This window comes from Rhinopithecus roxellana, chromosome 5 (genome assembly GCF_007565055.1).
Source record: "Rhinopithecus roxellana isolate Shanxi Qingling chromosome 5, ASM756505v1, whole genome shotgun sequence".
NCBI lineage: Eukaryota > Metazoa > Chordata > Mammalia > Primates > Cercopithecidae > Rhinopithecus > Rhinopithecus roxellana.
Window position 1 is genome coordinate 77,329,044 of NC_044553.1, and position 15,034 is coordinate 77,344,077.

The 15,034-nt window shown below is 44.3% G+C and overlaps 2 protein-coding genes and 1 pseudogene across 8 annotated transcripts in view; 2 read left to right on the forward strand and 1 right to left on the reverse strand.

Moving 5' to 3' along the window:
- The window catches only part of BBS4 (Bardet-Biedl syndrome 4), a 393,503-nt gene that overhangs the window by 53,656 nt on the left and 324,813 nt on the right, over positions 1 to 15,034 (reverse strand). For 2 of the 7 annotated variants that reach the window (XM_030930216.1, XM_030930212.1), the window contains exon 1: positions 3,824 to 3,962. The exons of 2 other annotated variants lie outside the window; for them this stretch is intronic. In XM_030930216.1, the coding sequence (XP_030786076.1) occupies positions 3,824 to 3,871 (48 nt within the window). In that variant the 5' untranslated portion in view covers positions 3,872 to 3,962. Of the gene's footprint in view, positions 1 to 3,823; positions 4,012 to 15,034 lie in introns of those variants that run through there. 3 more of the 7 variants (XM_030930217.1, XM_030930213.1, XM_030930218.1) reach the window with 3 other exon arrangements.
- On the forward strand, positions 4,154 to 7,660 carry LOC115897436 (annotated as a pseudogene).
- Positions 12,234 to 12,859, forward strand: HIGD2B (HIG1 hypoxia inducible domain family member 2B). The gene is given in 2 exon segments (XM_030930221.1): positions 12,234 to 12,303; positions 12,306 to 12,859. Coding segments are annotated over 2 exon segments (318 nt in total). The 3' UTR covers positions 12,554 to 12,859.

Here is a 15,034-nt window from a genome sequence, read left to right on the forward strand (position 1 = left end):
AAGACTTTCCAGAACATTCTGAGATGGAAAGGGTTCTATTAACCCACTCAATCTCATTCATAGGATGTATATAGAACAAATTATTTTTTTCTGTTATTTCTTCATTTTTATATAGTTTTATGATCATTTATTCATCCAACAAATATTCATGGAGCACCTGATACACAGGCACTATATCTGAGCTAGATCAACTAGTGTGCTAATTTCTGTTTTCTGCTCTTATTAGTTTAATCCTTTAATTTACCGGATGACAGGTATTTATCCAAATACATCAAATAATGGGAATCAGGGCATTATAAAAAAATTTATAAGCACAAATCATGAAAGCCAGAGCTAGTTGCTCATTCATTTTTAGTTTTTGTATTTTTTTTTTTTCAGACAAGGTCTCATTCTGTCCCTGCTGGAGTACAGAGGCATGATCATGGCTCACTGGAGCCTCAGCTTGCTCCAGGCTCAGATGATCCTCCCAAGCAGCTGGGACTACAGGTACATGTCACCATGTCTGGATAATTTTTGTGTTTTTTGTAGAAATGGGGCTCCAACATGTTGCCCAGGCTGGTCTCGAACCTCTGGACTCAAGCTATCCTCCCACCTCAGTTTCCCCAAGTGCTGGCATTACAGGCATAAGCCACCAAGTACAGCCTGTCTGTTCATTTTGTAAGAATTCTAAACTATTATATATACTGAAAATACAAATATCAGTCCTCAGTTTTCCCTTCTAGGAACTGGTAGCAATCCATAAGTAATTTTGGTAGCATATTAGAATTTCTGTGTCCCACACTGGGCTAGTTTTACTCAGTTTTAATGGGATGTCTTCTGGCCTCAAGTCCTTGACTGTAGCCATCTTAGATTTTTACCTATACATTTCTTCAAAAATTCTCTGTGAGTTTTGAGTCTTTTCCTTTTCTCTACTCCATATCCATATATCCTTATCTACAGATCTATGTATGTTTTCCTTTGTGTTATGAAATTAAGATCACATAATATATCCCACTTCAAAACTACCTTTTATTTAAATGTACACCATGGAAGTCCCTCCAAGTCAATAGTCGTAACATTCTTTTTTTTTTTTTTTTTCTGAGTTTAGGAGCCGAGGTTTAATAGGCAGAAGAAAGGAGAACAGCTTTCTCTAATAAGAGAGAGGGGCTTCTGAGAGGAAAAGCAATTAGTTGTAACATTCTTTTTAATGACTGCATAATATTCCACAGCATGGAAATATCTGAAGTCATCAATTACCCTATTAATGGGCATTTCATTTGCTTCCAGCGTTTTGACACTACAGACAGTACTACAGTGAATGCCCTAGTACTACATGCTCATGTTTAATTTTTTTTTCTATGGGACACAGGTCTAGGAGTAGGATTACTGGGTTCTTTTAATTGTATTAAAAGATAAGGCCAGGGGCAACGGCTCACGCCTGTAATCCCAACACTTTGGGAGGCCGAGGCGGGCAGATCACGAGGTCAGGAGTTCCAGACTAGCCTGGCCAACATGGTGAAACCCCGTCTCTGCAAAAATACAAAAATTAGCCGGGCGTGGTGGTGAGGGCCTGTAATCCCAGCTACTCGGGAGGCTGAGGCAGAAAAATAGCTTGAACCCGGGAGGCAGAGGTTCCACTGAGCCGAGATCCCACGACTGCACTCCAGCCAGGGCGACAGATTGAGACTCCGTCTCCAAAAAGAATAAATAAATAAAAATAAAGATAAATAAATAAAAGACCACTTTTCAAAAAAGGGCAGAAATTCAAATTTCCATGCATCGCTAACTTGAAAAGATGAAAATTACTATAAACATAACACTAGCAATAAATCTGACAACAATGAAAATAGTTAACTTCAGGCTTAATTGCTAAAGTCACATCAAAACAAAAACTATTCTCTTTAAAACAGTATTAAACATTCAAATTTACAGGACAATTCTGCCGTCACAGACTCAAGTTCATATTCTGTTACACAAACACCTGTGATGAGCACTAAAGGATAAGCTATATTTGTAGCAATGTTATGCTACCCGTTATCTTTTACACTTTAAGATTGTGTAGAAGTATTTTCTTTCCTACGGTTTTAATATTTAAAACCCAGTAACATTAACCGTGCTATTTATTTATTTTTTATTTTATTTTATTTTTTTTGAGACGGAGTTTCGCTCTTGTTGCCCAGGCTGCAGTGAAATGGCACGATCTCGGCTCACTGCAACCTCTGCCTCCTGGGTTCAAGCGATTCTCCTGCCTCAGCCTCCTAGCAGCTGGGATTACGGGCGCACGTCACCATTTCCAGCTAATTTTTTGTATTTTTTTTTTTTTTTTTTTTTTTTTTTTGAGAAGGAGTCTCACTCTGTCGCCCAGGCTGGAGTGCAGTGGCCAGATCTCAGCTCACTGCAAACTCCGCCTCCCGGGTTTACGCCATTCTCCTGCCTCAGCCTCCCGAGTAGCTGGGACTACAGGCGCCCGCCACCTCGCCCGGCTAGTTTTTTGTATTTTTTTAGTAGAGACGGGGTTTCACCGTGTTAGCCAGGATGGTCTCGATCTCCTGACCTCGTGATCCGCCCGCCTCGGCCTCCCAAAGTGCTGGGATTACAGTTTTTTGTATTTTTTTTAGTAGAGACAGGGTTTCACTACGTTGCCCAGGTGGGTCTCCAACTCCTGACCTCAGGCGATCCACCCACCTCAGCCTCCCAAGGTGCTGGAATTGGAGGCGTGAGCCACCACCCTGGTCTATTTAATTATTTTAAAATCTTTTTTTGGGGGGGGGGCGGGAGGACGGAGTCTGTCTCTGTGGCCCAGGCTAGAGTGCAGTGGCATGGTCTCGGCTCACTGCAACCTCCGCCTCCGGGGTTCAAGTGATCCTCCTGCCTCAGCCTTCTGGGTACCGGGGATTACAGGCGTGATGTAATCCGTCCGGCCCAGTTATTTTAAATTTCTTAGCTTAATAAAAATGTTTCGGCCGGGCGTGGCGGCAGGCGTCTGTATTCTCAGCTAATCGGGAGGCGGAGGTTGCAGTGAGCCGAGAGTGCCATTGCACGCCAGCCTGGGAAGACAACAGCGACACTCCGTCTCAAAAAAAAAAAAAGTTTGTCTTCAGAGTTTTCTAATTAGACTAGAATAATATGACAACTCTACAAATGAAAGTAGAAAACAAACAAAAGGCTCTCTAGCAATAACACTAACCTTGCTGCTTAGCCAAAACTAAGTTGTAAAGCAAAGGCTGCTATTGTACTGTTTTCCAAGGCGTTTTTCGAAAGACAATAAATTCCGAATACCTAAAATCATTCTAACAAACGGACAGAACAGGCTTTCAAACCCAACACTAAAGCAAGGTAAACAAGTCTTCATACTTGGCACTTCACCGAAATTAGACCCAATTATGGATGTATGCCTCAAAAAAACAGCGACTAGGTCATCCTGAATTCATCGGGTTCCTCTGTATTAGCAGTTCTGTGGAGTTAACGCCCAACTCAGCCTTCAGCTGAATTCCAAAACCGTACTTTCCTAAACTTAATCACAGAAAACACATAGCCCTGCTCCACCGGCAGAAGGCAGTGACGCTGCAAGCTTCCAGGCTGTCCTTCCTGTTAAATTCCCAATTCACGGGATTAACAGAAACTGTCTACACAAGTGCTAGTTATTACCTTCCAAACCCCCGAGAGAAAAAAAAGATGGGACTAGGGTAAGAGCCATTACAGGTGAGAAGTCTCCCTTCTCCGTTCAGGGCACCCCAAGAGGGACCACAGTCCTGGAACAGGACCTGTGCTGCTAAGTATCCAGACTTGCCCCAGGCGACCAGTTCCCGGGACAGTAGAAAGAAGACCGTGTCGCCCCGCCCACCTGAGCCGCTCGGCACCCAGCTCCGCCTCTCTCCAGGAACCGCTGCATGGGACAGAGGCCACCCGCCAGCCTGCCTTGCCCTGGACGGGCTGCTAAAGAGAATCTCGGCGCTCACCGTCGCAACCCTCTCCGCAGCCATCTTGGCTCAGCCCACCACTGCGCGACCGGAAGTCAGCGGTTTCCCAGACAACGAGGCAAGCGGAAGTTGTAGGATTGTGGGGGACGCTGAGGAGCCGGGGGAGGAAGTAAACAGCCCAGTGACCTAAGGAATCGGGGGAGAGTTAGGGTCTGCCCCACAGAAGGCTTACCTCTGAAAGAGTAGGGGAGGGAATGCGCAGCGGCTTGCTGCCTTTATCCCGAGAAGCCCCTAACCCCTCTCGTCGTGGTCTGTACATGGTCTGTACCTCCGGCCGCGCTGGCTGGATAGGCCAGCCACCTGGAATGTCAGCCTGTTTCTCTCGCCACCTTGCCCTGCCCTGACTCTAATCTGCATTTAATTCAGTCCTCCTTCCGGGACCCTCGGGCGGAGAATCTCATTCCTGCCTTCTGTACAAAACTCCCCGTTTCTTGGCTGTCACTATCGAATTGAGGTACTCACCTTATCAGCTTCCCACTCTTGTTTACTCCAGAATTTGCAAACACGCTCCCGGTGGGCTCCATTTGAGCAGCAGTCTTTTGATTGGAAATATTTAAAAGTTAGGAGATTTCGCAAGAAATCGGCCATGGGATAGAGAGAGGACAGTCGGCCTGCCTTTCTGCAAGGCAGGTGAAATCGATCTGAATGGCGGCTGCGACTGTAGATAAACATTTCTTCGCCTTTTTACCACAGTCTTCCCTTCCTAACATACTTCAGGCGTTTTCCATTACCTGTCTGGCCCCAGGTGCGGTGAATTAAATGTTTAGTGTTTCTAAACCAGGAAAACGTGTGGGCTTTGAAATCAAACATGAGTTCTGGGTTTGATTACTGCATGACCTAAGCCCGTCGTTTCTTTGAGCCTCATTTATTAAAGTGCCGGGAGCTGTGTGATGAACAAAACAGAGGATCCCTGCACCTGAGCACTGACTTTACTCGCAATTCATACTTTTAAGTCTCGCCCTTGTAATTTAGACATAAAATCTGCCTCTCCCAATTCGTGAATTGGGAAAGCATTTAAGACAAGTTTCTCCAGGCCTCTAAGAGAAGGAGAACCCCACTGACTAATAATTACGGTTACATAGAAGAAACAAGTACGGTAATCTATCCAAATACAAGGGGAAAAGACAGCAATAAAATGACAGCTCTTCTAAGTATTTCAGTAACACTCTCTTAATCTTTATAACAATCCCATGAGACTGTTAGTCTCCCACTTTTTTCAGATAAATACTCTGCCTTTCATTTATTTAAAATAATTTTTTTCCAGTTTGGCCAGCATGGTGAAACCCCGTCTGTACTAAAAATACAAAAAATTAGTCGGGCATGGTGGTGGGCGCCTGTAATCGCAGCTACTCGGGAGGAGGCTGAGTCAGGAGAATCACTTGAACCCAGGAGGCGGAGGTAGCAGTGAGCCGAGATCGCACTACTGCTCTCCAGCCTGGCGATAGAAGGAGACTCCGTCTAAAAAATAAAATAAAATAAAATAAAATAAATTAAAATAAAATAAATAAAATAAAATAAATAAAATAAAAAAATAAAATAAAAAAAATAAAATAGCTAGGCTCAGTGGCTCACGCCTGTAATCCCAGGACTTTGTGAGGCTGAGGTGGGCAGATCACCTGAGGTCAGGAGTTCGAGACTAGCCTGGCCAACACGGTGTAACCCCGTCTGTACTAAAAATACAAAAAATTAGCCGGGCGTGGTGGTTGGCTCCTGTAATCCCAGCTACTCGGGAGGCTGAGGCAGGAGACAGGAGGGCCGGGGAGTAGTTTGGTCATTGGCGAATAGCGAATAGATTGCAGCATTCTCCTTATAAAGGATTTACCTCTCAATTCCAAACCTTTCCTCAAGGGATTAACTGAAAAGCCAGTAAAGGGTGAAACTTAAGTGGGGAATGGATTACAAAGGCTAACTGGTATCTGTAGATGGCTATATGAACATGTGACTTGCAAATACAGAAGAATACATAAAGTGTTGTCTAGACGTCTGGATGAAGTTTTCATTTTGTTTTATTTTATCTCATTTTGAGACAGAATCTCGCTCTTTCACCCAGGCTGGAGTGCAGTGGTGCGATCTCGGCTCACTGCAACCTCCGGGTTCAAGCGATTCTCGTACCTTGGCCTCCGGAGTAGCTGGGATTACAAGCGCCAGCCACCACTTCTGGCTAATTGTTGTATCTTTAGTAGAGACAGGATTTCACCATGTTGGCCAGGCTGGTCTCAAACTCCTGACCTCAAGTGATCTGCCTGCCTTGGCCTCCCAAAATCCCAGGATTATAGACGTGAGCCACCATGCCCAGTGTGGATGAAGTTTTAATAAGATATAATAATGTCCTTTATATCAGAGGTGTGGAAGAAGGGGAAGAGGATGGGGAAATGAGAGAAGAGCATCTTTTCTGGGGGATTTTTAAAATATATATTTCTACACAACAAAGATTTGTTTTTCAAATAAATAAATTACTTTATAGCAGCCTTATATACTGTCAGTTCAATAAGTTGTTAACATCTTTTGGAAGGCATCTGGCATTATAAATCCTTAAAAATGTGCACACCCTTTGATCAGTTCTATTTCTGAAATTATATGCTAAGGAAGCAATCAAGAAAACAAAGATTTATAAAAAGAGTATTTACTACACATTTATTTTGGATAATTAAAAATAATACTTTAAAACTGGAAAAAAAGCTGGGCTCAGTGACTCGCATCTATAATCCCAATGCCCAGTGACTTACGTCTATAATCAAGGTGGCGCCACTACACTCCTGCCTGGGCAACAGAGTGAAACTCTGTCTCAATAATAATAATAATAATAATAATAATAATAATTTTAAAGGAGGCCAAGCACAGTGGCTCATGCCTGTAATCCCAGCACTTTAGGAGGCCGAGGCAGACGGATGCATCCCTTGAGGTCCAGAGTTCAAGACCAGCCTGGCCAACATGGCAAAACCTCATCTCTACTAAAAATACACAAATTGGCCAGGCGTGGTGGCAGGTGCCTGTAATCCCAGCTACTCAGGAGACTGAGGCAGGAGAATCACTTGAACCCGGGAGGTAGAGGTTGCAGTGAGACGAGATTGTGCCACTGCACTCCAGCCTGGGTGACAGAGCAGGACTCTGTCTCAAAAAGAAAAAAAAATACCATTTTGGTTCAATGTAACACAGGAAAACAAGATTTTCTATTCACTGGGGAGAATGGTTTGCTTGGAGAAAAAAGTTCACGTTTATTTAGCTTATATGCTCCCTCTGGATAATAAGGAGTCACTGCGGGTTTTTAGGAAAGGAACAAATATCATAAAACCTAATTATGTTTAGCTGTGCGGTCAGTCTTGTGGGATCTAATACTCACTGAAGAAAGCAAGCTGTGGCCACCTCCATGGATCCTACCATGCCTACACGAGAGTTCTGACTCTAAGCCTCCAAAGGAAGAAGACCAATACTGGATTTTCTGGAAAAGGAGCCTCTTATTTATTCTCCTGAGCTATAGAATTTATAAGCAACCATATACTGGAAATTATACCTGAAGGCCAGTCACAGGGAAGAAGAGCTAAGAAGTCTACACTTCTGCTTGGAGAGTACAGGGCCACTGAGACTACTGGTCCGCACTCCCTGGCAACTTCTCCTTTTCAGAATAATGCTGTCTGTGTGGTTTAGGTGTATCTCCCCCTGAGCATCAACAGCAGAAGCTAAGTACTATCAAAGTCACATAAACAAGGCAGTAACAAGTGAACCAGACAGGCACCCCCACCTCAGACAGTCCCTTAGCTATTCCCATCCTGTCAGTCCACAGTGTGACTCAAGTTGTACATCGCTGTCTCTCACTATCTCAGGTCTCAGTCCTCAATATAGCACTTTTTTTTTTTTTTTGAGACAGAGTTTCACTCTGTCATCCAGGACTGGAGTGCACAATCTCACTGTAGCCTCCACCATCTGAGTTCAAGTGATTCTCGTGCCTCAGGCTCACCCTCCTGAGTAGCTGGAATTACAGGCACTCGCCACCACACCCAGCTAAGTTTTCATACTTTTAGTAGAGATGGGTTTTCACCATGTTTGCCTGGCTGGTCTTGAACTCCTGAGCTCAGGTGATCTGCCCGCCTCAGCCTACCCTTCCTGCTGGAATTACAGGCATGAGCCACCGTGCCCAGCCCTGCATCTTTATATCTTGTGTGCATCAGGGTATCTCCTTTTTTTTGACCTCATTTGTCATAGTGCACATCAGATTATATTTATTGATTGGTAAATACATAGATGAATTAGTACATGAAAAAATAAATGATTATACATACACAGATATTAGATTGAATGAAAAGTTATGAACGATAAATTTTTTTTAATGTTCAGTTTATTCATGATCTCATTTTTCCTTTGAGTTTTAATAGCAGAATTTTTCTAAGAGGCATATATGTATGCTGATGTGTGATATGTGTAGGATATCTGTTGAGATGAGAAGTCAGAATAATTTTCAATCCACAAAGCTTACTGTAGACAAGAACTTAAGCTTGTTATTTTTAAAGGTAAATCAGCTTCTAACTTCTTTAACCATTTCTAACTTCTTTATTTTGTTTAACCACGTTTCCTCTAGCTACTGAGGTCAAACCTGAATTAGGCTGTAGACTCCCCCGGCTGCGTAAGAATGGGAAGAAGAGCAGAAAACCTAAACTTTGGTTGATGGGCTATTTTGCCCAGGCAAAAGCAGGGAATCTATGAGGAATATGAAGACATTCGCCGGGAGAACTCTGTTGGCACTTTCCACTGTTTCATGTAAGTAGGAAAGGTGTGGGCCAGCAGCTGGTTACCCGGATGCTTCTGGTGGGCTCTGGCAACAGCTCCTTCCACCCTTCACTTGCTTAACAGAGAGCCTTCCTTGTGTTAGGCAACATCACTCCCACATAAATGATGGTTTCTCGCATGCAGGAAGAGGTACTTTCTGCTTTGGTGCTTCTTACCAACATCCTATGCTCTGAAATTTCTGAAGGTCTTTGGTACCAACAGGATAACCCTGTTGGACATGTTTTTTGATATTTTCCCAAAATGCAAGTGTTTTTTAAAAAGGTAGGCTCAAAATAGTCTACTCCCTATTCCTACTCTCAGTGTGAGCGCTGGTCTGTTCATTTGGGCAGTTTCTCCCCATAGCATTTATGGTATAACATTACATCTTGAGGAGGGGTATCTGATGCATTTAAAATAATCCATAGTTAGTAAGAGAGAAGAGTTGCCTCTTAGGAATTTAACCTCTTGAGATTTTCATTCTACCCAAATTCTATCACAAAACCATCTGGCTAGTTTATAACTCTGGCTCATAATTACTTAATAACTATATCTTTCCCTCCCTTCCTTCTTTCCTCTTCCTCCCTCCCTCTTTCTTTCTTCTTTCTCCCTCTCTCTCTCTTTTTGTTTGTTCGTTTTTTTTTTTTTTTTTTTGAGATGGAGTTTTGCTCTTGTTGCCCAGGCTGAAGTGCAATGGCATAATCTCAGCTCACTGCAACCTCTGCCTCCTTGGTTCAAATGACTCTCCTGCCTCAGCCTCCCAAAGTGCTGGGATTACAGGCATGAGCCACTGCACCTGGCTGCCCTCTTTCTTTCCTCCTTTCTCTTTTCTTTTTCTTTTTGTCTCTTCCTTTCTTTCTTTTCTTTTTCTTTTTCGTTCTTTTCTTTCTGCTTTTGAGACAGAGTCTCTTGCTCTGTCACCCAGGCTGAAATGCAGTGGCACAATCATGGCTCATTGCAGCCTCGAATTCCTAGGCTCAAGAGATCCTCCTACCTCAGCCTCCTGAGTAGCTGGGACTACAGGCATGCACCACCATGCTCAGCTAATTTTTTATTTTTTGTAGAGATGGAGTTTTGCCATATTGTCCAGGCTGGTCTCAAACTCCGAGGTTCAAGTGATCCTCCTGCCTTGACCTCCCAAAGTGTTAGGATTACAGGCGCAAACCACTGCACCTGGTTAGTTATTTCTCTTACCATGTTGCTCTAATTTCTCTGTGTTTTAATTGATTGCCCCCAGGAACCTCTTTCTCTCCAACTAGTGAGCTCCATCTGTTGAACATTACGGAAACTAGGGCTAGGCGCAGTGGCTCAGGCCTCTAATCCCAGCACTTTGGGAGCACAAGGTAGGAGGACCACTTGAGTCCAGGAGTTTGAGACCAGATGGGCAACATATCCAGACCCCATCTCTACAAAATTAAAGTACAAAAAAAAATTAGCCAGGCATGGTGGCACACTCCTGCAGTCCTAGCTATGCGGGAGGCTAAGGCAGGAGGATCACTTGAGCCTGGGATGTCAAGACCACAGTGAGTTTTGATCATGCCACCCAACTCCAGCCTGGGTGACTAGTGAGAACCTGTCTTAAAAAAAAAATTAGGGAAGCTGTCCTAGTGGGTCCCAGGTTCATATTTTAACTTTACCAAAAATTCCCTCTCTGAGTGACACAAGTTACTTCCCTTCTCAGCACCTCAGTTTTCCTCTGTGTAATATGTGACTATTGGACTCTGATATTCACCTACCTTTGTAGCTTAAGTGTTTCAGAAATCCAGGATTCTGTGAGTACCTCTTCCCTCTTGTAACTCCTGTCCAGTGTGGTCAGTGTGCTCTGAATAAGATGCAGGGATAGAGTCTTTTAGCAAAGCAAAGAGGGAAAATAATGAGTTGAGGAAAATAATGAGACAGGGAAAGTCAGAGAGAAGAGGCACTTGAGAAGGAAGTCAATCAGAGCAAGAATGCAAATGAAAATAAGAGGAGAAAAAGGGGACACAGACCACATATCAACAAGGGAAAGTAGTGTTTTCTCCCATACAGCTCTGTTTCTTCCCTACCAGCTCCAGACCCCTATTTTTAATTTTCATTTACTTTTATATATTCTATTTATTCTTTTATTTTATTTTTAAGATTTTTAGCGACACAATCTTGCCCTGTTGCCCAGGCTGGAGTGCAGTGGCATGATTATGGCTCGCTGCAGCCTCAACTTCTGGATGCTCAATTGATCCTCTTGCCTCAGCCTCTTGAGTAGTTGAGACCACAGGCATGCATTACCGTGCCCAGCTAATTTTTTTCACTTTTTATAGATACAGAATCTCGCTATATTGCCCAGGCTGGTCTCGAACTCCTCGGTTCAAGTGACCCTCTTGCCTCAGTTTTCCAAGGTGTTGGGATTATAGGTGTGAGCTACCACGCCCAGCTACCAGACCCCCTATTTACATCCAATCTCTTTCCCAAACAGAACATTATTCCCTTGCAGTCTTCTTGTTGTTGTTGAGACAGAGTCTCACTCCATCACCCAGGCTGGAGTGCAGTGGTGTGATCTCGGCTCACTGCAACCTCTGCCTCCAGGGTTCAAGCGATTCTTCTGCCTCAGCCTCCTGAGTAACTCCTGAGTAGTGTGCCACCACAACTGGCTAATTTTTAGTAGAGATGGGCTTTCACCATGTTGGCCAGGCTGGTCTCAAATTCCTGGCCTCAAGTGATCTGCTTGCCTTGGCCTCCTAAAGTGCTGGGATTACAGGTGTGAGCCACCACGCCCTTTTTCTTATGAGATAATTGTAGATTCACCTGCAGTCGTAAGAAATAATAGATCATGTAGAAACGTACCCTTTCTACAGTTACGCCATGGTAACATCTTCCAAAACTATTGTGTAATATTACAGCCAGAATGTTAACATTGATACAGTCAACCAATCTGATTTAGACTTCCCCACTTGTACTTCATTTGTGTGTATTTAGTTCTGTGCAGTTTTGTCACACGTGTAGGTTTTGTGTATCTGTCACTATAGTCAAGATACAAAGAGTTCCATCACCACAAGCCTCCCTCTCGTTACCCTTTAATAAACATACACCTCCTTCCCACCGTTTCCCATTCCTAACCCTTGCAGCCACTAATCTATTCTCCATTTCTATCATTTTGTCCTTTCCAAGTTGTTATATCAAATAACATTATATAAAACATGTAGGCTGGGCGCTGTGGCTCACGCCTGTCATCCCAGCACTTTGGCAGGCCGAGGTGGGCGGATCATGAGGTCAGGAGTTTGAGACCAGCCTGGCCAACATGGTGAAACCCCGTCTCTACTAAAAATACAAATACAAAAATTAGCCTGGCATGGTGGCACGTTCCTGTAATCCCAGCTACTCAGGAGGCTGACGCAGGAGAATTGCTTGAACTGGGACCAGGGAGGCAGAGGTTTCAGTAAGCTAAGGTTGCACCACTGCACTCCAGCCTGGGCTGCAGAGCGAGACTCCGTCTCAAAAAAAAAAAAAAAAAAAAGGATTTTCTCCTGCAGCTATGGCCCGGGCATGGCGACTCCAGGCTCTGTGACTCTGGAGGCCCCCTTTGAATCATCGAAGCCTCCCGTCATTGAGGGGTTTAGCCCACTGTTTACAGCAATCCAGAGGGTTTCAAGGAAAAGTTCCTTCGCAAGACGCGCGAGAACACGGTGGTACCCATAGGTTGCCTGGGCACGGCGGCCGCCCTCACCAAAGGCCTCTACTGCTTCCACCAGGGCAACAGCCAGTGCTCACAGCTCAAGATGCTCGCCCGGATCGCCGCCCAGGGCTTCACCGTCGCAGCCATCTTGCTGGGTCTGGCTGCCACCACTATGAAGTCTCCACCCTGAGCCCAGGGGGTCTTGAAACCTCTGCAGAAATCATTCCAAAATCCAGGAGCAACCACTGGCCCTACCATGGGACTTACTCCCTCCTCTTCTTTGAGAGGTCCCTGTGTCGTTGGGGGAGGAAGTGACCCTTTGTGTAACCGTAACTGAAAGATATTTTCAAAAATCCCAGATTTTGTTGTTTGAATGTTACATACTTCTATTTGTGCCACATCTCCCCTCCACTCCCCTGCTTAATAAACTCTAAAAAAAAAAAGTAAAAAATTACATACATACTGTATGTAATCTTTTAGGATTGCTTTTATTAACTAGGCATATTTGTATGGGAAGGGGGATTTTTTTTTTTTCTTTTTTCAGATGGAGTCTCACCCTGTCACCCAGGCTGAAGTGCAATGGCAAAATGTAGGCTCACTGCAACCTCTGCCTCCCAGATTCAAGCAATTCTCCTGCCTCAGTCTCCCAAGTAGCTGGGATTACAGACACGCACCATCACCCCCGGCTAATTTTTTGTATCTTTAGTAGAGACGGGGGTTTCACCACGTTGGCCAGGCTGGTCTCGAACTCCTGACCTCATGATCTGCCCACCTCGGACTGCCAAAGTGCTGGGATTACAGGCATGAGCCACCGCGCCTGGCCAGGAAGGCTTTTAAGATACAGAAAAGTACAGAGCATGATATTGCAAACAAATATGTTCCTACCACAGAATCAACACTGACTGTTGTTAATATTTTTTTATATTTGCTTCACTTTTTTTTAAAGAGAGACAAGGTCTCACTCTGTCACCCAGGCTGGAGTGCAGGTGCAGTGGCACTGTCAAAGCTCACTGCAGCCTCGACCTCCTGGGCTCACATGATTTTCTTGCCTTAGCCTCCCTAGTAGCTGGGACTAGAGGCACAGGCTACCATACCTGGCTAATTGTTTTAAAGTTTTTGTAGAGATGGAGTCTTGCTCTGTGGCCCAGGCTGGTCTTGAATTCCTGGGCTCAAATGATCCTCCCACCTCAGCCTCCCAAAGCACTAGGTTTACAGGCATAAGATACTGTGCCTGGCTGTCTTTATTATTATTATTATTATTATTATTATTATTATTATATAAAAGAAAGAATGTATTATAAAGTTGGAATCCCTTCTAATCCTCGTCCTTCTGTTAGTCATAAGCAGCTACTAGTATGAATATGGTCTCCTTTCCTTCTTTCCTTCCTTCCTTCCTTCCCTCTTTCTTTCTCTTTCTTCCTTCCTTCCCTCCCTCCCTTTCTTTCTCTTCCTTCCTTCCCTCCCTCTTTCTTCCTCCTTCCTTCCTTCCTTCCTTCCTTCCTTCCTTCCTTCCTTCCTTCCTTCCTTCCTTCCTTCCTTCCCTCCTTCTTTCTTTTTTTCACAGAGTTTTGTTCTTGTCACCCAGGCTGGAGTGCAATGGCATGATCTCAGCTCACTACAATCTCCACCTCCCAGGTTCAAGCTATTCTCCTGCCTCAGCCTCCCAAGTAGCTGGGATTACAGTCACCCACCACCATGCCCAGCTAATTTTTGTATTTTTAGTAGAGACAGGGTTTCACCATGTTGACCGGGCTGATCTCGAACTCCTGACCTCAGGTGATCCACCTGCCTCGGCCTCCCAAAGTGCTGGGATTACAGGCATGAGCCACTGCGTCCCATCTGTCTGTGGTATATTATAATCTATACACTTTGATTTCTATTATTATTATTGGTGGTTTTTTTTTTTTTTTTTTTTTTGAGATGGAGTTTACTTTTTTTGCCCAGGCTGGAGTGCAGTGGTGTGATCTCGGCTCACCCCAACCTATGCCTCCTTGGTTCAAGCAATTCTCCTGCTTCAGCCTTCCGAGTAGATGGGATTATAGGCATGAGCCACCACGGGTGGCTAATTTTGCATTTTTGGTAGACATAGGGTTTCTCCATGTTGATCAGGCTCGAACTCCCAACCTCAGGTGATCTGCCCACCTCAGCCTACGAAAGTGCTGGGATTACAGGTGGGAGCCACTGCACCTGGCCTGATTTCTATTATTGTGCATAATTTTTACAACAAATCTGTAAAACAAGCTTTCCATTTACAGATCAGGAAACTGATAGCCTTGAAATGATTTTCTCAGTGATAGGTGGTAGTGGTAGGTTAGAACTGGGGACGCAAGCTTACAGCTTGATGTTTACCCATTAGTACTACCTCCTTCCAAGCTGATCACAAATCATGATAGTGAAAGAAGCTTTGAAACTACGTATCTATAACTCCCTTTTATAGGACTGGGAGGGACCTTAATTAAGACCCTTCTATTTACAGAGGAGGAAACTGAAGCACAGAGATACCAAGATTTGGAGCAGGTCACACCTTGGTGCTTGTGGAAGGACTAAGAGAACAAACGCGGCTCTGACTCCCCGCCCTTTCTCCATCCCACCTCCTGCTGCCCCAGCCAGGAGGCTAGATCTCAGAATGCAGTCAGAAAAATCCCTTACTGAGAAATATTAAGACTAGACT